This window comes from Leptinotarsa decemlineata, unplaced genomic scaffold (genome assembly GCF_025532065.1).
Source record: "Leptinotarsa decemlineata unplaced genomic scaffold, Ldec_3_MD MMD2_P_RNA_scaffold_9, whole genome shotgun sequence".
Classification (NCBI taxonomy): domain Eukaryota; kingdom Metazoa; phylum Arthropoda; class Insecta; order Coleoptera; family Chrysomelidae; genus Leptinotarsa; species Leptinotarsa decemlineata.
This window is the reverse complement of record NW_027412536.1, coordinates 2,769,965-2,797,938: the sequence shown is the minus strand read 5'-3', so window position 1 is coordinate 2,797,938 and position 27,974 is coordinate 2,769,965. Positions and strand designations below refer to the sequence as shown.

At 35.4% G+C, this 27,974-nt stretch overlaps 3 protein-coding genes across 4 annotated transcripts in view; 2 read left to right on the top strand and 1 right to left on the bottom strand.

Annotated features, from left to right (window-relative positions):
* LOC111514384 (pyridoxine/pyridoxamine 5'-phosphate oxidase-like) overlaps positions 1–17,839 on the bottom strand; it is a 63,419-nt gene extending 45,580 nt beyond the window's left edge. The window contains exon 1 of the mRNA XM_074170425.1: positions 17,013–17,839. Coding sequence (XP_074026526.1) covers positions 17,013–17,754 — 742 coding nt within the window. The 5' untranslated portion in view covers positions 17,755–17,839. The remainder of the gene's footprint in view (positions 1–17,012) is intronic.
* LOC141480596 (uncharacterized) lies at positions 1,645–2,543 on the top strand. The gene is made up of 2 exons (XM_074170786.1): positions 1,645–1,870; positions 1,934–2,543. The coding sequence occupies exons 1-2, from the start codon at positions 1,719–1,721 to the stop codon at positions 2,541–2,543; spliced, it is 762 nt and encodes a 253-aa protein (XP_074026887.1). The 5' UTR covers positions 1,645–1,718.
* Positions 17,840–24,415: 6,576 nt separating the features above from the next.
* LOC111516601 (piggyBac transposable element-derived protein 4) lies at positions 24,416–26,509 on the top strand. Of its 2 annotated transcripts, XM_074170424.1 has the most exons (3): positions 24,416–24,640; positions 24,698–24,922; positions 24,978–26,509. In XM_074170424.1, exons 2-3 carry the CDS (start codon positions 24,700–24,702, stop codon positions 26,330–26,332), a joined length of 1,578 nt encoding a protein of 525 aa, XP_074026525.1. In that variant the 5' UTR covers positions 24,416–24,640; positions 24,698–24,699; the 3' UTR covers positions 26,333–26,509. The 2 variants fall into 2 exon arrangements, with proteins under 2 accessions (XP_074026525.1, XP_023028517.2); XM_023172749.2 differs by having other exon boundaries at positions 24,416–24,922.
* The last annotated feature ends 1,465 nt before the right edge of the window (positions 26,510–27,974 follow it).

Sequence of the window (27,974 nt, the reverse complement as noted above, 5' to 3'; positions counted from 1 at the left end):
CATTTAGAAGCGTGTTACATGATATGTATACTGAATTAAAAAATAAAGTTGCATTATCATATCACGATGATAAACGATTTATCATTCCGAATACTACCCACACTCTTCCTTGGGGTCATAATGATATTGAATTTTATGAAAACGATCCAAATGAGAACATTCGTTGGATAAGTAATATTATTCAACAATCACAATCTCAGGAGACTCCATTGGATCAATTGATTAATTTATTATCTGCCGAGATCAATGATTGAAATATCATTCAATATCTTCAAAACCGGAAAATTCAATATTGATATTTATGTAGCCATTTATAATTAATAATATATGATAGAAGTAATGTGATATTAATGTATTATGTATGTATGTATATGTATTACTGTAATGAATATAAAATGATTAAAATTTTATTTGTATTATTTCTATTTCCCTAATCAATTACTGCAATATATAGTATAATGTAAATGACAGAAATATCAGTTTGAAGAGAATCATCGTAGAGTGCACAATGTCTAAAACAATCGATAAGTTTGGTAGAAAAAGAAAATGGGGTGGTAATGTCATTCGAGGTCCTCCTGGGAATGGTTTTAAATTAACAAAAGATGGTCATTATGACATGCAAAGGAAAATATTGAAAAATACAAGTGAACCAATTGACAAGAGTGATTGTGTAACTGTATCATATCTTGAGGGGGAAATTAATGGAGCAAAGGAAGTTATACTTCTAGCCCTACAAGCTGCAATACAATCCACAATAGGCAATATTGCTCGGGACGCCCGGCAAGCATTTGACGATAAAATTGCAGAGGCTCGGATAACTTTCACTCGTAAATTTGACAAACTTACAAGTGATGTAGACATAAAAATGTCTGACATAACAGCGTCTACAAATAAAAAATTTGATGCTATGTCAAACATAACAGGGACTACAATGAAAAAGTATGATGTACTGGAACAGAGAGTTGAAGTATTGGAGAAAAACCATAAAGAAGTTTTGGAGAGAAACTATAAAGTCAGGCCATCATCATCAGGTGGACTGGGATATCCAGGACTGAACATTAATCCAAATCATAGAATAATACAACCAAAACCAAAACCAACTGATGATGTATTAATGGAACCAACATGGTGAATGTATTCCCTCGTTAGGTTAGGTTAATAGCTACGTTAGGTTAGCTGCATACTTACGTTAGGTTAGGTGTTAGGTTAGTATTCCCTCGTTAGGTTAGGTTAATAGTTACTGTAGGTTAGGTTAGGTTAGGTTAGGTTAGGTTAGGTTAGGTTAGGTTAGGTTAGGTGTTCGGTTGCATAGCGGTAGGTTAGCGTACTAGGTTAGGTTACGTTAATACATACGATAGGTTAGGTGTTCGGTTGCATAGCGGTAGGTTAGCGTACTAGGTTAGGTTACGTTAATACGTTAATACGTTAGGTTAGGTGTTCGGTTGCATATTATGTTACGAACGCGCGCGCGAAGAGGGCGTAGATGTCTCTCCAGATGTCCCGCCTACCTGGGGCCGGAGGCCCCACCCACCTGGGCGGAGCCCAGGCAGTGGGCGGGGCCCGTTAGGGCCACGCCCCCCCCCGTCGCCACCAACTTTTCGGATACCCCGCCCCTTTCCGAAGCCCCGCCCCTTTCCGAAGCCCCGCCCCTCCCCTCCCCGAAGCCCCGCCCCCCGACTCCCAACATTTGCGCATGTACACCCCTACCCTCATCGCGCATGTGCGCTCCCACCATTTTCCCACCGCTCACGCATCGAAGTCGATACCCTCCGGAGAGCACTCCACAACATTCAGTTCGAGAAGTCATCTCATCGAGAGCAGTCCACTCCACAACAAGGCAGTACGTTCCAACGACCAACTTGATATTTGAGTAAGTAAATTAGGAATGTTATTTTTTATATCAACTAACTTTGTATTATTTCTTCTTTTTCAGAATGGCAACCAATACACAGGAGGTGAATAATGCTGTGGCGTCTATTCTGCCGGTGTCCGCTGACCAGGAGGAGGCAGCATCTTCGAGAGCGGTGACGGTTGACCAGCCAACCACTTCGCGTTCGCGAGTTAGGTGCAGATCTTCTAGCCCTGACTTATTCGAGGAGGAGGAGGAAGTCAGGGCTGTGAAGAAGGTTTGCCAACGACCTGCAGCAAAGGTTGGTCCTATTTCAAAGTACCGAGCTACTTGCAATAGGACTAATCCTTATGCAGGTAGTTTTTCGACCTCTCGTAAGAGGGCCTCCACACCAGCAGCAGCACCAGCAGCAGTGGAAATTCCGAGGAGTCCTTCTCCGGAGTTGGTGATATTGTCGCCGTTGGTGACGCGACTACCACCGCTGCCAGCGACACCGGCGGATCCTGAGGTGTTGGTGCCACAGCCTATCGGAGAGGTTAGTGAAAAGATGAGTGTTTTTCTGCAGAGATGCAAGAAAGCAGAACGAGCTGCCCGATCTAGCGAGGCCGCGTTGGTTACCATGAAGCGACAAATGGCTGAAATGGATAACCGACGGAGGGAAATCCAATTATGCATCTCTGCAGGAAAGGTGTAAAGCAGAGACCTCTTCGATAAAGCTGTACAAAAAAATAGTGACAGTTATGGACACTCTTTTTGTAGATGAAGTGTAAATGTAAGATTAGTTTTAGGTTAGTTAGGAGTATTTAATTATGGTAGTTTTAAGTTTATATTTGTTAAGTTTATATTGAATAAAGGAAAAGGAAGTGAAATAAAGGGTGTACACTGTTTTTTGGTTTGGTACACATTGAACAATGCGATGGTTGGAGCATTTTTCTTCACTTCCTCTTATTATTATTATTATTTTTTTTATTTCAATTCCAAGTTCTTCTAGACAAATACCTCACATCAATTTTTGTGTCCTCTAATCACTTGTAAATAATTTCATGTGAAGAAAATTTAAAAAATAAAAAATAGACATGTTTCATAGTGAAATCGACAAGTATATTTCATTTGTATTTTATCCATTCAAGTATCTCTTTCATTGAATATGTCTTATGTCACTTTGCAATTTACCCCTACTCATTGAATATGTCTTATGTCACACTACAATTTACCCCTACTCAATGTTCCACTCCTCTCCCACTCCCTCTCGAAAGTATAAAAGTAGAAATCATCTGATGAAACATTCAGTTGATCAGCTAGCATCGAGATGGAACCCGATTCAACCTCCGAACCCTATAGCTGCCCGGATCAGGGGTACAACTTCAATTACTGGGATAACAGCCAGGTACAGGTAGTCTCTTCCACCACGGAACCCCACAGTCCGCCATACGAATACCGGGATCACGACATCAGGATGCAAGTTCAACATGTCACTGGCAGTGACGAAGGACACTTGGATGACTCGGAATATCCAGATCCTGACGGATGGTGGGACCCTGCTTATGATGACATTGTCCCAATGAGTAGCGACGACGATGATGATGACGACGACGACTCTGGTGATGATGCTGATGACGAGCTTGACGTTAGACGTCCTCCACCATCCCCTATCCTCATCGAGGATAGTCCTCCGCCATCCCCAATCCTAATCGATGATGATGTCCTCAATTCCGATGATGACATATAATCATCTACTCGTCCATCATTTCCTTTCCTTTCCTTCCACGGAGTACACACTTTTTGGTTGGTGTACACGAGGCACTGCGAGGCTGGGGCAGTGTCTTCCTCCCTTCCTCTCCCTCTTATTAGTTTTTTTTTCCATAATAATCACTAGAATTTCTCCTAATAATCGCTCAGAGTTTCATTCTTGATGTTTTCGAATCTCAAACACTGTTCTACATTTCACCCCCTCCATTTCATTTCTTCCAATATAAATATAGCAACAATCCCAGTTCTATATCATTCTTCCACAATGTCGAGTACAGGACCCATCCAAGTACATGAAATAGATTCAACGTCTGATCATTTGAGTACAACCTTCGCTCAATTTCTGCAGCGAATCTATGATCTTCCTGATGATTTCGCAGAACGAGTGGAACAAGGTATTCAGGACGACATAGATGCTGTTGACGATAATAATGCGGATGATGTGATTAGTATATCATCTGATTCAGCTGATTATGACGACGACGACATCATGAGTATATCATCTGATTCAGATGACTACTATGAGGATGATATCATTAGTATATCATCTGATTCAGATGACGATACCATAATTATTGTTTCTGATGATGAGGAGCGTTAGTCCATATCATTGCATGGATTAATAAAAAAATAACAGCCCTTTTCAGGGCTACAATTAAAGACTGAAACAATAAAAAAAATAGCTCTTTTCAGAGCTACCATTATACTTTCAAACAGAAACAGATTCATACCATTGTTAACATTATGTTAACATTATAATCTCAAACGAAATATATGTATGTGAAAGTATTCATCATTATATGCATATGAATGATTGACAAATGCCAACTTCAACTTTCATTTAAAGTAGTACTCATCATATGCATAGATATTCAATGGCTATCAAATTCCAAATTTCGACTTTTCAGTCAAAGTAGTAATTTATTTGTCATATAATGTATAGATATTCAAAGACTAACAAATTTCCAACTTAGACTTTTATTAGTCAAAGTATTCATTTGTCACATAATCTATGAATACTAATACAACTAACTACTGTTTGTGTGAATAATGTAGCCCTGAAAAGGGCTGTTGTTTTTTTTTTGACCAGTAGGTCCACGGTTATTGTGCCACAGGTTGGACATTATTACATATAATACATGTAGATACTCGGGTGAAGTTTGTTAGTGGCCTCTCGCAAGCTTCACACCAATTCTGTCCCATTTCCATAATTGAGACAGTGTTGTGGGTGTTGACATGGGCATACCACCCTCCATTATTGTTTCTATGCGAATAAAACCGAAAGCAGCACCAACATAGTTTTTTGTTCTCTCCATCTATTGTGCTGATCAATACGTATGCATCCAATGCACAATACAAATCCAAGGGATCTTCCAGTGTCTCACTGACATTGAGTGTTCGCATACCGATCCTCATAGCACCATCACCTTCAGTTGTGTCAGCTTCTATCCCTTCATCATCTCCTTCTTCATCCATGACCCTCTCAAACTCCATCACGTCATCATCTTCGTCGCTTTGGTTGGCCTCGTTTTCAACTTCGTCTATCTCATCTTCATCGACTCCAACATCTTCTGCTTCAACTATCACTTCCTCTAGCGGAACATTGACATCCTCATCATCTGATTCGTCTATCCAATTGTTTTCATCAACAGCAGCTATTCTATTTAATGCAGCATTTATTTTTGCAGAATTCATCTTGTTGTTGTTTGCTCACAGTTGTAGAGAGTGAATGAATGAACTCTAGGTTTGCAAGTCAACTTATATAGGAGGTGATGCGACTCCCACTTGACTCGTTTAGAGTGGAATAGTAGGAGAAGTTATCCCACTATACTTCCACATGATGTTGATTCGTATAAATAGAGATCGTAGGTATAGGAGAGAGCATTCAGAGTTTCTGTAAGTCATCTCTTAATATTTCTAATCGAATTAGTAAAATGCCGTTTCCAAAAGAGTGGAATGAAAAACCAAAAGTGTGTGTCTACCCAATGATGATTGCAGGGGCTATTGTGTGCTACTTTTGTCAAATAAGTAGACCTAAGGATTCAATCAATCCATGTACTGGTATGTGTAGTGATTGCGTGTTGCGGATTCAACTATCGCCTCCTTCTCATCCACCGAAGCGAACAAAATCGGATTATCGTCAACAACAGTTACAGTGTCTGAAGTGTTCCGAACCTATAATATTTAACAATATAGGTATCTGTAGAAATATTTGTGGTACCTGTGCTGCCGTTCCAACTCCACTGCAACGTTGATTGCGTTGTGATACATATTCCATGAATTGTTGGAATCATGTATGCAATGCATGTAGAAGTACTTGGGATCTGTGTGAGAAGGTTGGTCAACTCTACCCCAATAGGAGAATCCATTTTTTTCAATGTTGGTGTTTGACGCACGAGCAACAACTATTGAGGAATAGAGTCAAAGAACGTTCCACATCCACAGAGACATATTAACATTTTTCATTTTTTATTATCGTTATTGTCCTCTATTATTAATAAATATATATATTTTGAATTTATTTGTATTATTTTCTAACATTTAAAAATACATGCATGCAACACAAAGTTTTCCTCTTAAATGACAAAGATTGTTACATGCGTGAATAGTTTAGTGAGAGAGCGCATGTGCCAGTTGATGAAAGAGCGCATGCGCTAGTTTATTTTCTTCTATAAATGGTGAGGTCTCAGTAACATCATCACCTTTCCTATCCACATTCTATTGCTATCACATATCATTCCTCAGACCTTAATAATCATGAGCTCTATGCCGCTATTGATTGCTGAAGATGGTTCACCACTTGTTGATATCGATCAGACTGATTTTGAAAATATTCCAGTATTACATTTATCGAGTCAAGATTCGATAAATGATTTTGATATTAACGACTTCGTTAACTTTGCAGATGTGCCAGAACCAAATGAGCAAATTATTATTGAAAATCCGATCGTTTCGCAATTATCATCACTCAAACACTCTTCATCTACCCTTCCTCTTGGTGTTGATAAGAAATCTAGAACAATCAAGAGGAAGGTTACTAAGGCATCTTCATCGATTGTCACTGACTTTAAAGAAAAGAAAGAATCCAAAAGTGTTGTGCGACAGAAAAAACCCGCAACGAAAAGTGACAGATCGAAGAGGAAGCCAAAAGGTACTCCTAAAGAAATGAAGAGTGATTTGAAAGCTGAACCGCTATCTTCTTTCAGCCCCCTCCATCGGTTTGGGGAAATGAAAAGGAAAGCAAAATGCCGTCTTGTAAAGGCACAGATGACTATTGCTGAACTTGAAAAGAGTGAGCGAGCTATTAATGCTAATAATGAAACTCTTGAAGCATTAGATGCCAAGATTGCATTAGCGAAGGTTGAATTGGCTAGAATGTCTAAAGATGCTGATGAACTCCGTTCAAAAATTGGTAAAGATAAGCAATTCCATCAACGTTCGAGAATGCAAGCTCAGGCTGAGCTTGAGGAGTCGACTAAGCTTTATGAGACAGCATTATCAGTGAGAGATAATTGGCAAAAAGAGTTGGATACTGCATTTCAAAGTGACGGCGATTAGTTTTGGGAATGATAATGTGTTTTCAATATCGTGAGTTGAAAAATATAAGCGGGAATGGAGTATACAATTAATTTGGTTTGGTATACACAGAACATTGCGAATGGCTGGGGCAATGTTTACCGCTGCAATATTTTTCAGTTCACATACTTATAATTGAAATGAAAACAATAATGAACTTTAATATTACTTTATTCATAAAAGTCACTATTATATACATTTAAACCATATTTGATTCATCAATCCAAGAATTTTGTTCGCTAGGAAGGCCTAACCACTTTACATATACTTTATTTTTTCTTCTCTTCAACACCTTCTCAATCAGATATACGTCAGGATTCTCGGTTCGTAATAACTCTTCTTCGTAAAAACATCCTCTAATCGGCTGTTCATTCATATCTTCAAGATTATAAGTCGTTGGGATGGTTTTATTAATTTTAACAATCTTGAATAGCTCCGTGGTAAAATTCGCAGTGTAAGACTTTTCAAAAATATGTTTGTATTTACTTATACGTACAATATCATTTAATTGGAATTTGGGTTTACTTTGTCTTCCTCCAATTCCATTGATACCCTTGAATTTTAATTTTGTTGTTGAATCAACATTGATGGGTGCCATACCTATTGTACGATGAACTTTATTATTATATCTACTAGTTATAATTGGAAGAATATCAAGCCATTTGTGGTGACCTCTCATCGAAAATTCCTTGTAGAGCCATGCCTTTATTGTACGAATCACTCTTTCTGCTATAGCTGCCTTCTTTGTGCTAAATGTTGAATAATGATTGATATTATATTCTCGCATGAGAGATGAGAAGCTTTTATTGAAAAATTCTTTCCCTTGATCGCTTTGTATGTGTTTGGGGGAGTATTTGGCTTCTTTCAGTACATGTTTCATTGCATTAGTTACTGTACTACCTGTTTTATCTTTAACTGCTACAGTCCACAGATATTTGGAGTAACAATCTATCACTACAAGTATATATCGGTATCCTTCATTACTTTTTGCATAAGGTTGCAGTTCAGCTAAATCTATTTGCCATAGATCTGCAAAACCTTTGATGGTGGTTATTCTTCTACGAAAATTACGTCTTGCAGGTTTATGTAATTCATTAACAACTTGTCGTTTGACATCACTTATTTCATTAGTCATTCTATTTCAATATGATTAAAGAGAAAAGGTGATAATGTTACTGCATTGAATGATGATGTGACAGTGATCATTACATGTGAATATGTTAATATATTATACCTTCTTCACGTAATTCTTCAATTATTGAAATTATTTCATTATCATGTCCGGTATGTCCGGCTGACTTTGAAGCTACCAATAGTCGTAGGCGAGCAACTAACTCTTTCGGTGAATTCCAGTACACATAATTCACAGGTTTAGAATTATATATTTTCTCCATTTTCACTCGTTTGAGTGCTCCACCAATTTTACTTCTACTTCTTATTGGATATTGTCGTGAGTCTAATAGAGGTTTGATAACTTCACGAAATTTTTTAGAATTTGTATTTTTAAAACCATTCTTCAGATGATATTGTTTATATGGAGCATTCGTTATTTTCAATATTTTGGAATATACTTGACGAGTTTCTTCATTATCAACATCTTGTGGATTCTTCAAAAAAATCATATCATACAATTCTGGACTACCTGCGCATTCATATTTTTTCACTTTATTAGCATCCCAAAATGAAATGTTTCCATCTTTGAAATTTACCACTAGACTTCCCATTTTCAGCTTTTGTGTAATTGGATCCATACGTACGCCAAATGTTCCATCATATGCTGGATTTCTAGATTTTATATTATTCAAATGTTTCATCAAAACATCTTCACCACTTTCATTCATAACAGGTGAGATGTCAGGATCCGAGGAATCGATGTGGGACGATGATGGTGTTTCGAATAGAGTTGTTCTCATATCGTCTTGAAGTGTGCTCGTGTCACTATTCACAGATGATACACTACCAAAAGATTGTTTTCTTCCTATTGGAGTACTCATGGGATAATTTGAAGTAGATTGAACAGTTCCATGATTTGGTGATAACACTGGTGATTTAGAAGTAGCGTTTGATGATAAAACATTCAATGGTTTCATTATGGGCTCATACAATCTTTCAAGTGTCGTACGATTTTCAATATTATCATTCTTGATAGAGTTGAATTTCTGCCTGACAGCTTCTGTTGTCTCTACTAGTTGACGTTTCAAATTTATTTCATTGTTTTTATTTTCAGGATCTTTTTTTGTATTCATAATGCCCTTTTTTTTTGAATTAAAGCTTAATTCGTTGGTGAAGTGACCACTACAATATTCAGTGATCGAATAAGTTCCAAAAACAAGATCATGGGTATATAAAACTATCGAATCCTTTGCGATATCTACCTTCATCTATTTTTCTATCCTTATCAATGACTAGAAATCCATATTGGTCCTCCCAGCATTTAACACACATCAATTGGAATTGTTTGAATGTTACATCGGGTGAAACATGATCTGAATAAATGTGATGTAAATTCGTCTCATCTTGTTTGAACATTATAATGAAATTGGTATTGTCACGCACTAACTGTTTGGGTACCCGTGAATATGTCTGTGCTAGATAAAAACAATCAACATCCTTATGACGTCCCATACAGAAATATGATCTAATAATATCTTGCTTTTCACATATCACATCATCGAAAATGAAAACAGAATTAGGCTTAGCGTCGGAGGGTTCCACTATTTCTGCATTATTGCTGAATGTATAAAAACCTAATCCTTTTATAGGTTCCAAAACACTTCGCAAGTACTGATATTTAGGTTGATTGAGTGATTTCGAATAGAGATACACATTTCTAAATCTCAGTCCTTGTGGATGTGTTAATAGTGATATCATTGCATTCGTCTTTCCACAATTTGAAGGTCCTATAATGAGTCCTCGAACTGATGATGGAAGTAGTGGACCATGTCTGAATACCCTTTGTCCATTCAATCCACAACCAAATTTCTCATCTAGATTATCTACAGCAAACTTTTCTTTCTGTTTTACAATGCGCATCGTGCCGTGGTTGGAGACTATATAAATGTTATTAGCTTATTCATTTCAATGTGTACCATCAAACGATACGGACGTATTGAAAGTGATCGTAAAATTAAAAGAGGTTGTGGTTTTGTTAATGATTTAATAAACAAACTTCCTTTCGAATTACATCTACCGGAGGTTATCAATACTGTGGACCGGGTACAAAATTGAAACAACGTTTAGCTCGTAACGACCCTGGAATCAATAAATTAGATATTGAATGCAAAAAACACGATATTCAATATTCTAAGCATCCATCCGATCTTGCAGCAAGACATTTAGCCGACAAAGAACATTATGAAAGCGAAAAGACATATGGGCATGGGTTGTAGTACCAATAAGAAAAAATGTAAGAGGAAACAAACGAAGAAAAATAAAATTAAAAAAGTTGCATTTGGTGCTGGGATAGTCCATAAAGTGCGAAATGTATTGAAGAAAGCTGGTGGGAATCAATTTGTGACGAATAATAGCAAAAAAGCTATCACTGTGGCATTGCAGGCGGCACGTAAATACCTTAAAGCTGCCGGTGGAAAGAAGAAAATCCGCACACCACGCATAATTCCTGTTCCCAAGATCGGTGGACTTTTACCATTGATACCAATTTTTGCTGGACTATCCGCACTAGGAAGTTTGGCGGGAGCTGCTGCTGGTATTACCAAGGCCGTGAATTCGGCAAAAGCCAGCAGAGCGGCTTTAATGGAAGCCAATCGTCACAATAAAACCATGGAGGCTGTAGCATTAGGCAAACGCGGAAGTGGAATATATCTCAAACCATACCGTAAAGGTTTAGGACTATATTTAAAACCATACAAAGCCACAAACAAAACAAAAAACTAATTGAACCCCTACCTCAGAGGCCTCTTACTGATCTCGATCTCAGTTATTATGCACAAAAAATGAAAATTCCACATTTTCGTGGTGTTTTTATGCGTGATAGATTACCATCTTCAGGTCCAAAACAAAACGAGACAGCTATTGTTAATTTAGATGGAATAAGTGGACCAGGAACACATTGGGTGGCATATAAAAAATGTGGGAAAGAAGTCACATATTTCGATAGTTTTGGAGATCTACCCCCACCATTGGAATTGACTCGATTCTTTCGAAAATGTTCGAATGTAAAAATCAAATATAACTATGATCGACAACAGAAATTTAATACAGTTCTCTGTGGTCACTTGTGCTTGCAGTTTCTCTCTAAATAATTTTCCAAATAAAAATGGATTCAACACCAAAACTGGATCGGGAGGCTATCAAGGGAATGGGGTTTTCACTTAGAATGTTTTCAAAATATGGTACCTTGAAAAAAATGGATAAAGTGATGCTTGCAAATATGCCTAAGGAAGTGATACTTGCATGTGTTGCACATGAGATTGCATATGTTTGGGAAAAGTTGCCTAAGCATCTGCAAGATGACATCGATATAATGAAACATAGATATTGTTATGAGCACCACCACCACGATCAAAATTCAGAATCGGATGTTAATGACGGTCCTATACCTCGGAAATCTATGTGTTGTATTTGTAATATAGAGGATGTGAATATTGGTATCAATAAAAATGATACTTATTACAATACAACACCTTCCAAAAAGTGTAAATTGTCTCAAATGTGCTGTTGCTGTGTACAATAATAAATTGAAATGTGTTTCAAAATATTCATCAGTCATGTCACGAAAGTTCGAGCTACAAGCTGTCGGGACAAGTGTCTTGAGTGCGGATTTTTTTCCACCAATTGAATTGGATAGGAACAGTCGTTATGGATTAGGACTTTTGGGATTCTATGGATGCAATACAATCAATAATATAACTGAAGCTAATAACTTAGTTAGTTTTAGAATCAGTAATGACAACTCATCGATACCCCAAAAGTTGACAATTGAAATTCCATGTGGTGCTTATGAAATAGAAGAGATCAATGCCGTCATACAGAAACATATCATGTTCAGATTGTTTCATGATAAAAAACCAAATGATGTCGTTGCAGATGATATTTTCTATCTTCACGCCAATAATAATACATTCAAATGTGAAATGCGATCCAAATATGAAATTGATCTGACACATCCAAATTCAATAGCAGAAATGATGGGGTTCGCTCATGAAATATTTCCACCAAATCAGATACATGAATCATCATTACCAATAAACATTACAACTGTGAGACTTATCCGCTTAGATTGCAATATAATATCTGGTTCATATATAAATGGTGAAGAATCCCACATTCTTTTCTCATTCGATATTGATGTTGAACCTGGCTACAATCTTACTAAAGAACCACACAGTATTATATATATGCCTGTCAGTCCAGAAGGTCGTCAATTGATTCACAACATTACAGTGCGTATTTTGGATGAAAAAAATAACCTTATCGATTTTGGAAGTGAAGAAGAGATTTTCATTATTTTGGAATTGAAGAAAATCGAATAACTGTTGTTATGGGTTTCATTTATAATAGACAAAATCGCATTGAACAATCCCAAACGAGTTGCACTATCAAAAAGAAAGGTGTGCATAAAAAGAAGCTCATTCCACAAGTGTATGCTAAACAGTTAGCACATAACGCTCTGTCTGTGAGTGATCTTAAATTTTTGAAATCGATTGGATTGAAAGTGAGAAAATAACAATGGTGCTCGAAACAAACAATGAAAAGTTGAATATATTCAATGAACCAGTGCTCGATCATTCTCTCATAAGTTTACATGAGCACACATATAAGCCCTATGGATCACCGCTATTCAGGAATTCGGATGAAATCAGAATTGCAATCAATAATCAAGATGTTATACTAGATATTGCCGAGAGCTTCATTTACATAGAAGGTAAATTCACCCCCAAAGATGTAGCGAAAACATGCTATCTCTCGAATAATGCAATTGCATTTCTCTTTGACGAAATTCGTTATGAAATGGGAGGTGAACAAGTGGCTGTTGTTAGAAAACCTGGGATAACATCTACAATGAAAACCATGATATCATTTGGACAATCTCATGCTAACACATTATTGACATCTGGTTGGGGACTTTCACAATTGAAGCAAGATATCTTGGATACAAACAGTCATGTTTTTAGTGGAAAACTACCACTGAAATATTTGATGGGTTTTGCTGAAGATTACAACAAAAGTATCTTGAATGCCAAACAGGAATTGATTTTGATTATCGCTCGATCATTCAAAAACTCATATATAGGTGAGGTTGATGCTGATTTGGAAATAAATAAAATCGAATGGAAAATAAGGCATATTGTACCAGATGATAAACACAAGCTCAAACTTTTGAGTAGAATAAACAAAAGCGGTCTGAATGCCAAAATCAAGTTGGCGTATCGTATGTGGGACCTCTATGAACTACCATCATTACGTGGGACTTCTTCAGACATATGGGCCATCAAAACAACTAACGCATTGGAAACTCCTCGTTTTGTCATCATCGCATTCCAAAGTACTACCACATCTGAAGATAGAACACAAGATATTACAAAATTCACAACTGCTGATATCAATAGTATTCGAGTATACTTGAATTCTGAAGTTTATCCATATGAGCGTTGGAATTTGAATTTCGATAAAAAACTTGATGCTCCTGCTTATTATGCTTTTGAGAGTTTCCAGCGAAGTTATTATGATAAAGATATGAGTGAACCTCTGATGGACATTGGACAATTTAGAGAGAATCCACTATTCGTCATCGATTGTTCCCATCAACCGAATGCAACAAAATCATCAACTATTGATATAAAGATTGAGTTTGAGACGAGGAAGACCAAGTTTCCAGACAACACTAAAGTATATGCATTAATTTTGCATGATACAGTTTTAACATACAATGCATTGGATGGTTCAGTTCATAGCAGATATTGACACTTTTTTTTACTCTATCATGTACTGTTTTATGATCTTTTTTTTTTATTTGTAACTGACTTATATCATGTATTGTATTTTATATCATATTTATTGTTTTGTAATCATTTTCTATTGTATTTCATCAGATTTAAATAAATAAAACATGAAAATAATACAAAGTTTTTTATTTGACATTATTTATGATTCACAGGAACATACAGACTATCTAAAATAACTTCTTCCTCATAATCATCATTTTCGCGACCATCTTCAATTTCCTCTCGATTTTCATCATTCAATTCAAAGTGATGAATAATCCATTCTGGCAAGTATGGTTGGAGGCTATACAGGAATCTTCTTAGGTTCAGTTCAATCATAACCTCACAAAGTTGCCACAATTCCAATTCATTATCCAAAAATTTGTTGCAAACTTCTGCACCACTCCAATAGTTCTCAGCATCACGAAGGCATAATTCGATTTGTTTTTCATCATAGCATACACTCATATCATAAACGCTTGCATGTTCGGCTCCATCACCCAACACCTTCAATTTAGACGACAAATGTTGAACCGATGATTTGAGATCTACAATATCGACCCAATCTTGACTTGCGTACTGCATCCACATCTTTAAATGGTGGAACTGAAATCGAACAAAAAAAAAACAATAAGCAACCTCCAATTTTTCAGTGATATAATACTCACATTCCCATTTTACTTGTAGTTACAAAGTGAGTGTATTCAACTAAGTTAGTAATGTTTATATTTCCATATAATTATCATCTAATATATGAATATTAATAAAACAATAAGAAATTCATTATAATTACTATTATTATTCAATCATATTGAATTTGACTAGAGTTATCGTTTTCACACCAAAAAAAAACTTTGTAAGCTATGACCTAAAGAAATTCACTATAAATTATTACTATTATTCAATCATATTGAATTTGACTAGAGATCGCGTTTTCATGCCAGCAAAACTTTGTTGGCTCTGTCCTAAATACATCATCGTATATTTACCACCTGATGAGTTGATACAAGATATATCGTCATCACTGAATTGCAACGAAATACGTTTTGGTAGCCATGTTTTAAATAATTTATCATTGCTCACATCTTGCAAAGTTAATAAAATTGATTTACCAAATCGTGTAGAATAAGTTGACATATTTTTAATTATGTACACTTCATCAATTGGCAATGATGATAAGGCCTTTTGCTCTAGTATTTCAACCTCCTGTACAATCAAATTATTAATTTTATTCAAGTCTACTTTTGAAACGGACATGATGAAAATATATATGAAAATATAAACAATTTCCAACAGACAAATACACTCACCGTCTTCCTTCTATTACGAACTGAATAACACTCTACCAATTGCTAACTGCTGCAGATATATTCGTCTACTGATTTCATAGTGTGCCAGGCATTTCTTTTATATTAAACAGTGTGAGTCACCCCCACCATGAAACCGTGAAAGATTCACATTGCTAGTTGCTATCCACTAGAGATGCCTGACGTCACAGCCAAGCCCATCTCCCAACTTGATGCGATAACAGTTGCCGGTACGAGCAAGCAGTGGTCGTTGCGGTCTCGGAGAGGGTAGACGCTAGGCAAACAGTCCTCGGCTGCCGTTGTGTCACCATCGATAGCGGGGCTAGAGCGAACCTTCATCGCTTCAGGAGAGGTGAGGGCAGACCGATGAATACGCATTACTCTGCCACACGTCGTGGAGTGAACATGTCGCTCTCTAGCCGTTGAACGGTTATTGCTGTGACGTCACTCCACTACTAACTTGGTGCCCTAACACCGATGGAGCATTTATTACTTGGAGGATCTTCGAAGTATGCAGACGTATGTTTGTACATAGACAAACAAGCACATGATGAAACCCTGTACCGTGCATTCTCCTACACACACACATAAACACACAAAATCTCATATGAAAAAAAAATCTGAACGATCCATGCACCAGACACTTCAAGGTCACAATGCCTTGACTTCACTGCACAACAAAAAAACTTCACCAAACAACAACCAATAAAAAAAGCAATTAATACGTCATAGTGGTGGGGGGAGGCCGAGAATCAGCTGTAAACAACTACTGAGAATTATAAATTATGTTGATTGAGAATATCTGTGATAAAATAATGATATGTCGATAAAAATTCTTGGAGATTAGGTTAACAAAGAGAGTTGATGTCGAGGGTTTAATTACACCCAATAAATCCGCCTTCGATTATTTTCTACCCTTCTAGCATTAATACTGGAACATTCGAAACTCTATATAAAGGAGATATCTGGTGAAATATACGACAATTCTGAATAATCTAATACAGGTATCATGTTGAAACATTTTCATGTTGTGTTTTATTTATGTCAATTATTAAAAGCATGATTTTAAGAAGGAAGGCAACCAAAAAGTTTATCACTTATTTTCAAAACCAGAAATGTAGCAATATTTGAAAATCCATAGTTGATCTTTATTTTTTCCATCTCCACGTAAATGCTTGTGCCACTTTTGTCACTTTCAATAACTCTGTCAAAAATGCTAATGCACGTTGTTATTAAAGATGTTTAGTAACTCTTATAAATTTTATAACAGAATAAAAAAATATTTTCCAGATTTTTTAAAATTCCATTCGATTGTAGCTTGTATTACTTAACATGTGATACATGTTACAAAACGATATAAAAGTATCACATTCAAGTCAAGTCAAGTTAACAGCTATGATGCGCCCTATAGAATAATATTTTAAAAGGTTTTCAAGATAACAGCTCTCTCTTGAGAAATTTAGAAATTCCTTTAATTTTTCATTGTTAAATTGGATTAATTCATTCCTATTCCTAGATATATGTTGCCATGATAATAAAGATAAAACCCCGTTTCATTGAAATAGTATTTGATTTGATTGAACGTACCTAGTTCAGCTCTTTTCTTTTTTCTCAACCATGCTTGGTATGAATTCTCGTTTACTATTTTTTTCTTTTCATTTTCAGCCTCTTTCATCTTCTTCTCCTCCTCCTTCCGCATTTTTTCTCTTTCAATTTTTTCTTCTTCGAGTTTTTTTCTGGTCAACCATTTTTTAAAATTCCCCCTCTCTTTTTCTAACATTTGCTCCTTCTCTTTCTCTTTAGCTTCTATGAGTTTAGCTTTCTCCAAATCTTTTTTTCTTTTCTCAAGGTCTTTCTTCTTAAGCCAGTTTTTTATTATCTCTTCTTTCTCCTTTGGGTCAATATCGACTGTTCGGTCGGTTCTGTTTGTGTGCAGGGATGTCAGGGAAAGTTTCATCTCACTATCATTTACATTTTTTTTTGATTTTACTGTTATTTGACTACCTACATCACTACTTGAAGATGACGAATCACAAGAAGCATCTGGGGCGGATTTCTCATCGAAAAAATGGCAAGGGCAGTTTTTTGGGGAAGATATGCAAGTACACCTTTTCACTGACCTATCTGTGACGACTGTTCTAGAAGTATAGTCTCCATCACCAAAATTTGTAGTAGAAATCGGACTTTTCTTCCTCAAAGGAGGCATTATTGGTTTTTCGACATAGATGGCTGAAGTGATAAATTTTCTGATAATCGTTTGACTATCTTTCTTCACAGATTCAGTAAATCGAGATTGGGCAGAGGTGATATCTTGTTTATCGTTGAGCATCAACAAAAATTAAAGAAAAAGTAACAAAAAAATGAGATGATTAGTTGACAGTGACACGTTTCTCACCTTTCAAAAGTGTTCATACTCTGTGAAATTATAAAGGGTGTTGAGTGTTCAATAAGATGTTAAAACAAAATATACAAACAAGCTACAAATAACTGCAGTCATTCACTTATCAACGGTAGTAGAAGAATGCTCACTACGTGAAGAAACTGTACATAACCAAATTAAGAAAATTGTAACGTTCCAAATATCCATTTTATTTTATATGTCAATTCAATTTTTTTCATACCAAAATATTCAATACTGGTATAATAATATGAAATAATTTGGAATGAAATTCAATTTCTGAGAAAGTAGGTGATGTCTCTCAGGATAACACTTTTTAAGTTGAGTTGCACACGTAATAAGCAGTTTGTTAATTTATCAGTTTATTAATGGTGAAAGAACGGTTTGTTTGAAGGTTATTGACAATGTTTCATGGTGAATTTAATTACTTACATTCTCTCTAATATGATATAAAATGATTGGAAATCCCTGAAAAAATCAATAAAATTGAAAATTAAAATGATTAGCTGAGAAATATTAATCATATTAAGCATATCATATTATTGTAAGTTCATTTCAGGTTTTTTGCTTGATAAAATGTTATTTTCCAGCTACCCATTTTAATTCTCAATTGTATTGGTTTTTTCAGTGATTTCAAATCATTTTATGTATTAGACAATGGAAGTATGACCTAAAGAAATTCACTGGTGAAAGAAACATGCACTCAAATATGTTAACCCAGAAAACTATATGGGTCATCTCCAATCCCCAAAAAATTTGTTAAATAGACTTGAATATAGACCTGCATGGACGGTGTTACGTACTCTCAAATGTAGTTATTGGGAGTAGGCAAGTAATGATAAACACTGCATAGATGACTGCGCTATACATAATATCACAATCACTATAGGAGGAACTGGAGAGAAACTCTATAAACGCGATCAAATCGTCTTTAGGATCTAGGGTTGATAATAGAGGGCTTTTCACAGAATAGCGTTGTAACAACAATAGAAAATCAGGGCATTTGCAGAAACTTAGAGAAAATTAAGGAAATTTTAAGATAAAAAATCGTATTATTGGGAAACAAATAGACTCGCGAAGAGTAGTAATGTGTCATCCAAGACCTGAGGGATGGTGCAGGTTATAACGATACATAAAAAATGTGAACTTTTGTACGATTGTGGTTCTTGGTGAATGTTAGTGTTTCGGACTATGAAAATATTGAAGAAAGCACGGGCAAAATATTTTAATAAGAAAATATAAATAAATTCGAACAAATATAATGAATAGGCTAATTTGTACAGATAAAACAAATTGTGGTGATCTGAGATGAGAATTAATTCATGAATGGATCGATCAATGATAATCCGGTCAATCTAGACATTGGAAGGTACATACATTTACAAAAAGCTGCAAACACGTGTAATTGTTCAAAACATAGTCAAACATAAGATTTTAAAATTCCGAAAGATTGCGATGCCTGGAAAAAAAATTATTCGAGGTCAAAGGTCAAAAATCTCGAATTGGTTTTTCGCGATTTTCAGGAAAACGGTAAGTTTTATCATAAAATAACTTTAGATAAAAATTGTAGATCATAAAATTCTCTACAAAAATGTATCATTACTTTTTTTTCTTAGATCCACCATTTCTGAGATACGACGAGTCAAAAAGTTGTAAAAGTTGTAATCGTCATTATATGCACACGTTTCCACGCCACCTATGAGGTAGTGTACTTAGCGCGTTTTTTTTAACGTGGTTTCCCCGGTAGGCCTATTCCACATGTCTGTTGTGATTCTGTCAAATTGAAAACTTTCATAATAAAATATATTAGGAAGGGTTGGAAATTATAAAAGCGATTGAAATTAAAAAAAATTAAAAATGTATTCATCTGAGTCACAACCTTCAAATACTTTTTCTTGTCGTTCTTCTTCTTGGTCTTCTTCTTGTTGATATTCATCCTGGGTGTAGGTAAACTGCGTCAAGAGTGATGATGTTTCCTCGTTGGTATCAAATGAATCCTCCACTATTGGTGATTCAACATTAGAACATGACTGGCCTTGACAATGTGTACATGCCAGAGAACACAACAGTCCAACTTTTTCACAACCACATTTAGCCCTGCATCCCTTTTTACAGTTGCAAAAAATTGTGTTCAGCAGTTTTTCCGGCGCAGGTAGGAGTAAAGTCTGAATAGGTTCTCATGCATTGTCGACCAACTTCCAACCCCAGTCTTTTGGGTCTAGCTGATAACCAAGCCACATTTGAACATGGTAATATACCCAGAAAAGATGTTGATGAGCAACAACTAAGGTTGGAGGAAGACAAGCTAATTGCACCTGTTTCTTACTTTCAGTGTTTTTTACGAAACATGCATATCGATACTTATCTAAGCAGGTAGTTTTTTTCGGAGCTTTGTACATAGAAAGAAGAAACTGAATCCCGTTGGTGATAATTTCTTGTTGAGTCGAATTACTTTTTTTGAAAACTTCAGCACATTGAACTAAATTTTGTTTTTCAAACATTTTGAAGACTGTTGTTTTACCCCTCCCGTAAAATGCAGACGTCGTATCACAGCCAGTTATTGCGTGTAAAAATAGTACAAGATTTTGATTCTTTGCAAAAGTAGATAAACTTTTTGACGAATATATTTCGGTTTGATTTTGAGCTTTTCCTGGCTTTAGAAAGAAAATAGTTTTTTCTGGTGGAGTTCGAGCAGTAAGAAGTAAGAGTAAGTCTACATCTTCACACCAACAATGATAGTTGTATTTGTCAAATTAAATTGCTCTATAGCTGTTTCAATAATCAGTACGTCGGTATCGTTATTAGCCTGTTTAACCAATATATTTTCACCAATAAATTTATCCTTCAACATTGAAATGATCCGAGATTTGTTGTGAGAATTTGCAAGAAATTTCTGTTGACTGGTAGAAACTGTCCTAAGTTCATCAAATAGAATATCGGAAGATGAAGATGTTGCTAAAATTCGACGACGTTGTTCTACAGCAGCACAATTGAACAGGGAGACAGATGTTGGCTCAAGGTTACACTAGCGTACAAATTAAGGGACTGGATTTCTTTCTACCTGATATTCTTATATTTATACTTATGTATACCAATAGAAAACTATTTTTACTTAAATTACAACTTCAGAGATGTATATACGTGGCATACTTATGCATATAATGACGATTACAACTTCTACAACTTTTTGACTCGTCGAATTTCCGAAACGGTGGCTTTGAGAAAAAAAGTATTGATACATTTTTTGTAGAGAATTTTATGATCTACAATTTTTATAGGAGGTTATTTTATGATAAAACTCACCGTTTTTCTGAAAATCGCGAAATACCAGGAGATTTTTGACCTTTGACCTCGAATACATTTTTTTCTAGGCATCGCAGTCATTCGGAATTTCCAAATCTTATTTTTAACTATGTGGTGGTTCTTAAATTGAAATCAATATGGGAATGATCAGAGAGTACTTATCTATTCATATTTTGATTTTTATGGAATTATTTTCCAGCAGCTTGACTGCATTAACCTTTCTCGATTTTATATATATATATATATATATATATATATATATATATATATATATATATATATATATATATATAAATATATAAATATATATATATATATATATACATATACATATATATATATATATATATATATATATATATATATATATATATATATATATATATATATATATATATATATATATATATATATATATTGTATTTCTCCCCCTTTTTGATCTTGAAAATGATACAACTAATGTTCCAATCTTTCTGGAGGTTCACGTTGACGAGTACCCCTACGGATCATAGTTTCTGTTGTGTCATTTTCAGTTTCAGTTTGGGTTTCAGGTGATCTAAAGAAATCTGATAAAGCTAATTGTTCATTTTCATCACTTTCCAGATGATCGTTATTATGATTAGTTTCTAAACGTTCACTCTCACTACTCATTCCACTATACTCTAAAATTTGATTCAGATGCCGGTGCCAAGTTTTTTTTTATATCTGGTATACAAACTAAATATGTTCGGGGACCAATTTTCTTCTCAATATTTCCTTTAATCCATTTTGTTTTCACTTCTCTATAATCTTCAACTGATACTATATCTCCTCTACAGAAAGTTTTTACTCTTTTTCCCCCATAATACTTTTTTTGACGTTTCAAACTTTCAACCACTTTTCTAAGAAAACTTCTTTTCGTCTTTCCCCTTTTTCGTTTCTGGCAATAACAAATCTAGCTTAGTACGAGTTTTACGACCAATCATTATCTCCGCGGGACTTATACCAGTAGTACAGTGTGGAGTATTTCTGTAATCCATCAAAAATCGATTCAACAATAAATCCAAATCGGAAATACCTGAATGTACACTTTTTACTGAAGATTTTTTTAATCGTTTTTACTGAATTTTCAGCCAGGCCATTCGTAGCGGGATGAAAAAGTGGACTTTGTTTTATTTCACCATTACTTTGAATTTTGAAATTTTGAAGAAACGGAATATGACGCGTTATCTGAAATTAAAATGCGAGGAATGCCAAATCGTGCAAAAGACTCCTTAAAATTTGTATTTTACACGTTGAAGTTATTTCACTCACGATGAAAGCTTCACACCATTTTGAAAAAGCATCTTTTGCCACAAAAATATATTTTTTGTTGGGCCTAGATAATCTATATGGATTCTTTCTCAACAATTATTTGGGTGTTTCCAATTTATCAATTTGGCTTTAGGGGGATTATTTCTTAAACATGAACACGATTTGCAATTTTTACCGTTTTTTCAATATCGAGTAATTTAGCAAATAACTCTTCTATACGTGGTAAAGGAAATTTGTCGATTTCTAGATCTGGATTTAATGTTATTTTGTAATCACCGCATAACCTAATTGATCCATTTGGTTTTATTATGGGAACTATTAGTGTTCCATATTCACTGTATTCTACCGGTGATAAAATTTGTGTTTCAACTAGTCTATCAATTTCAGCCTCAACTTTTTCTTTTAGTGCGAATAGCAGCGTACGTGCTTTGAAAAATTTCGGCTGAGCTCCCTTTTTCAAAGTTAAGCTAATACAACCCTTATTGAAACAACCTATCTCTGAATTCAGGACGGATGGAAATTATTTTTGAAAATACTCTGCATAATCTGTTTCTAAATTATTAACTGACAATTGAAATTTACTGAAAAAGTCTCTACCTAACAATGGGGGCCCTCCTTTATCTACAACGTATAAATATAAATTGTCATTCATGATAGATTGATAGATAGATATATTTATTTGACAATTTTACATTTGAACGTTTGTTGCAAGTCAGTTAAAATATACATAGAAAAAAAAACTAGTCACAAGTTAAAAATATTGAATCATAAATTGTGAATAAAATGAAAGATAATTTTGAACATTACAATAATCAGTCAAAAAACAAATATTATGTATTAACATGAGCTTCACATATCAGATGAAATAAAATCAGATCTAAATCGGCTTAATTGAAGTACTTAAATAATCCTGAGTACCTACTATTAAAACAGTTTTCCAGGAGAATAGTTCTGACTCTTGTTTTTATAGATAATATATACAAGTATTTTTCCCAAAGGGTTAATAATTTTTCCATCATAAGATCTTGATACTTTCTGAGTGTTTTCTGATGGAATATTGAAAAAATGAGCATTTTTGAATTCTTTTGAAATCACCGACACAGAGGCGCCAGTATCTAACTCATATTCAAAATAAATATCATTAATAATAACATCTACCATAATGGGTTGAAAATTTTTCAAATTCTGATTGAGATTGTATAAATCAAAAACTTCATCAGATGATTCTAAATAATTATTTCTATTATTTCTAAATCCAGATATAGAACTACTTTTAAACTTAGGACATTTTACTGCAATATATGTACAATTTCTGTACAATTTCTGTACCTGCATGGTGGTGGATGTACTTTACCACACACTTCTTTCTGTTCCTGCTGCCGTCGGGACGGACGTCTTGCTGAAGTTGCTCCTACCTCGCTGCGGAGGACGGCTACTGCTTTCCAACCTCCTTTCTCCTGTTGAACCTGAATACTTCCTACTCCCTAAGTGATAAACTTCCTGCTCTGGGCGGGCTTCACTTTTAATGACTACCTTTTGACTTCTTTGACTGCACCAAAGCTATTTCGATGGCTTTCTCGAATGTGAAATTTTCCCTTTTTTCTTCAAAAAGCCTGTCCCCTGTGAATCTCGCATTACAACTGAGAGTTCATCTTTGAAGTCGCATTTTCCTGCTGTCTTATTCGGACTGCCCATTCTGGTACCGTTTTATCTTTATTTTTCGAAGCGTAATAAAATATTTCTCGATCTGGAAAAACTAACTTAGCTGGTGTGAAATACTTGTCAAATAGCGCTATCAATTCTTTGAATGGTTTCTCTGACGGTTTGTTCGGAAAACATAAACTATTTATTAGCTGATATGCCGTTTCGTTGCAAATATTTAACAATAGCCTACGTTGTCTTTCTTCCTTCTTTATTCCGTTTATTGAAAAATATTGCTCTAATTGTCCTTTATAGATTCTCCAATCACATTCACTTGGATTAAAAACCCTTAACCTTCCAGTAGTCGCGTACCTGTCTACGAGACCGGGTTTTGAGCTATTTGAGCAATTCGAGGGAGATGGTGGGAGAACCGGCGCATCTTTCGCAGTAGCTGTAGCGACGGAAGGAACGAATCAACAGTATAAGTTTGATCGTTGTGGAGTTTGTGTATCGGACTACAAAAATTAAACCGGTGTCCCAGTCCGGCGCGACCACTCGCGTGACAATTTTTACGGGTGAAGTAAGTAACTGAAATCTTTATTTTTTTGTTATTTATTTCATTGTTTCACTTTTCTAGCCATGGCCTCTTATGAAAAAGAACAGGAACGTTTGCAACGGTTATTGGAGGAAACATTATCAGATGATTTGGAAACTAATGATGCTGAAGTCCCATTCGATGAATCTGACATAGATGAATCCGATCACGAGGAAGTCACTGAACATAGTAGTGACTCCGAACAAGATATTGACAATGCTGATGAAAATAATGATAACTACCAGATGACAGGTCCATCTTTTATAGGTAACAAAAATTAACTATATTTTTTTTATCTTACGTTTGGTACTTTTTGTTACAGCTAAAGACAACACTTATTGGAAAAAGCATAAACCTCCAAGGACAGCAATTAGAACACGACAAGAAAATATTATAAAACGTCTACCTGGCCCCACACAATCAACAAGGCTTTTAAAGCGACCCTCAGAAATGTGGAACCACTTTTTCACTGAAGAAATTCTTTCGGAAACTGTTATGTGCATTAACCTTTTTATAGAAAAAATAAAAACTAAATATACGAGGGAAAGAGATGCAAATGAAACTGATGTCACTGAAATTCGTGCTTTGTTGGGATTAATTTATATGGCTGGAATTATGAAAGGAAATAAATTGAACCTAGAAGATCTAAGGAGAAAAGATGGATACGGAATTGAAATCTTTTATTTGACGATGTCTTTACAAAGATTTAGATTTTTATTGAGAAATATAAATTTTGACAATGTTGAGACTAGACTAGAGAGAAGAGCGTTGGATAAATTGCCACCAATTCGTAAGATATTTGACCTCTTTGTATCCCATTGTGTAAAAGGGTATCAGCATTCTGAGTTCGTAACTATAGATGAAATGCTTCCAGCTTTTCGCGGAAGATGTGACTTTCGCCAATATATGCCAAAAAAACCAACAAAATATGGTATAAAATTATTTGCCTTGTGCGATGCAAAAATGTTTTACACAAGCAATCTGGAGGTTTACGTTGGTACACAACCTGAGGGAATATATAAAGTATCCAATGCTTCAGAAGATGTAGTTACCAGGATGTGCAGTCACATATCAGGCAGTGGAAGAAACGTAACTATGGACAACTGGTTTATGTCGATTCCTCTTGTTGACAAGTTACAAATAAATTTCAAATTAACTTCATATGGTACAATAAAGAAAAATAGAAGAGGCCTGCCATTGCAATTTACAAAACCAGTTCCTAGACCACCACACTCCAGTATGTTTGGATTCAGACCAAACTGTACTTTAGTCTCCTATTTACCCATAAAGAATAAAAATATACTACTGGTTTCTAGTTATCATAAAGAATATGAGATCGATGAAAGTACAAATAATCTAAATAAACCAGTTATGATAACAGACTATAACAAGACCAAAGGAGGCGTAGATACCGTGGACAAACTCTGTGCTTCGTACAATTGTGCTAGAGGGACCAGGCGATGGCCGATGGTCGTTTATTATTTGATGCTGAATATAGGGGACATTAATTCCCAAGTATTTTTTTGTGCAAATAATCCGACCATCAACATTTTGAGAAGAAATTTTTTACGCGATTTAGCAAATGATCTGATTAAACCTCATTCAGCTGCACGGGCATGTTTGACAGGTCTTCCACGGATACTGAAGCTTCGCCTACGCAAGAAATCACAGGCGTAGAATCAACTGCTGTTGAAGTCAATATTCCACCAGGTCAATGTGAGGAATGTGGATGGCGAAAAAATAGAAAAACAAGATTTTTTTGTTATCTTTGTAGGAAATATATATGTTTGGAACATGTTACACCACTATGTTCAGGGTGTAAACAACCCCCGATGGAGGTTGAATAATTGCATGTTTTAGTGCTACACGTGTCAAATGTGATTAAGAATATTCGTTTCTTTTTATATTTTCTTAGATTTTTTTTTATTTTCTTTCATTTATGTATTTCAATAAAATGTTATATTTTTCAGATCCTTTTTTCAGTTGTCCTTTAACACACGAGAAAAAAAAATCAACTCAAAACTCATTAAACATCATTTAATTAAGTTATTTATGCCTCATTGAACATTCACATGAAAAAAAAACTGTTGAAAAAAAAATTACGGACCCCGGTCTCAGAGACACTGCGCGAATAAACTTGTTACAAAAAATCGCGCGACTACTGAAAGGTTAAACAGCCTATATACGACATCGCCATTTTATGTGTAAACAGACGTCTTGTTCAATGAGTTTCTGTTTAACCTATCATGTGATTCCGTTCAGTTTATTATTATACACCTCGTCGCTACTGTGGTGTACGGAACTTTCTGTCGTGGGTTCTGTGTAACAATAAATAAAGTAGCCCAAATAACCCGTTTATCAAATATTAAAACTACGAAAGCGTAGAAGGGCCAAAAGTAGGGTGCTAATGCCGACTGAACGCTTCCCCCCACCCCTTTTGACCTTGAGACGTCACACGACCTTGAATGACGTCGCCTAACCTTGAACGTCGTACACGTAGTATGAGCTTGAATGCGGTGTTTGACCTTGAGTGTGGGGGGTGACCTTGACGTTCGACACTTCGACTACCTTGAACTTGCTCCATGGCATTGAATGTTGACCTTGAATGAAATCGTGACGTGTACAGAATATAACCTTAAACAGTGGTCGTTCGGCGTTGTCCCCTCCCTTGTTGGTAATTCCTATATAAGTTCAGAATATCGTATGATGTCACCTAACCTTGAACGTCGTACACATAGTATGAGATTGAATGCGGTGTTTGACCTTGAGTGTGGGGTTTGACCTTGACGTTCGACACTTCGACTACCTTGAGCTTGCTCTGTGGCATTGCATGTTGACCTTGAATGAAATCGTGACGTGCACAGAATATAACCTTGAACAGTGGGGTTCGGCGTTGCCCCCTCCCTTGTTGGTAATTCCTATATAACTTCAGAATATCATGCTTCCACATTCAGTTTAGACACTCTAAAATACCCAAATAGGTAAACAGAAGTATTTGTCGAATTCCAAAGTGAAGACAACGAGTATCAACCCATCCGAGAGGGCGTTTTCGTCAGTGAGGTGAATATATATTTTATTTTAATTAACCGTAATTTCACTATATTTATGAATATGGATAATTTGAAATTTGACATTGAAAAAATTAATTTTTCTATAATTCAACAAAGTGAAGCTTTAGAGCAGAAACCTATAAACGCTCTGGTTATTGATAAAGAATATAAAATTGAAAAAATGTCCACACGATATGGTAAATCAATTCAAGTAGTTTTATTGGATGAGGAAAGTGATACTCCTTTTAAAGCATGGCTTCCAAAACGTG

Excerpts from the sequence above, each read along its gene's own strand:
- LOC141480596 (XM_074170786.1), top strand. The coding sequence starts at position 1,719 with ATGTGCGCTCCCACCATTTTCCCACCGCTCACGCATCGAAGTCGATAC. Across the intron at positions 1,871-1,933 it reads ACGACCAACTTGATATTTGA|AATGGCAACCAATACACAGG; the intron begins GTAAGTAAATTA and ends CTTCTTTTTCAG.
- LOC111516601 (XM_074170424.1), top strand. The coding sequence starts at position 24,700 with ATGGCCTCTTATGAAAAAGAACAGGAACGTTTGCAACGGTTATTGGAG. Across the intron at positions 24,923-24,977 it reads GACAGGTCCATCTTTTATAG|CTAAAGACAACACTTATTGG; the intron begins GTAACAAAAATT and ends TTTTTGTTACAG.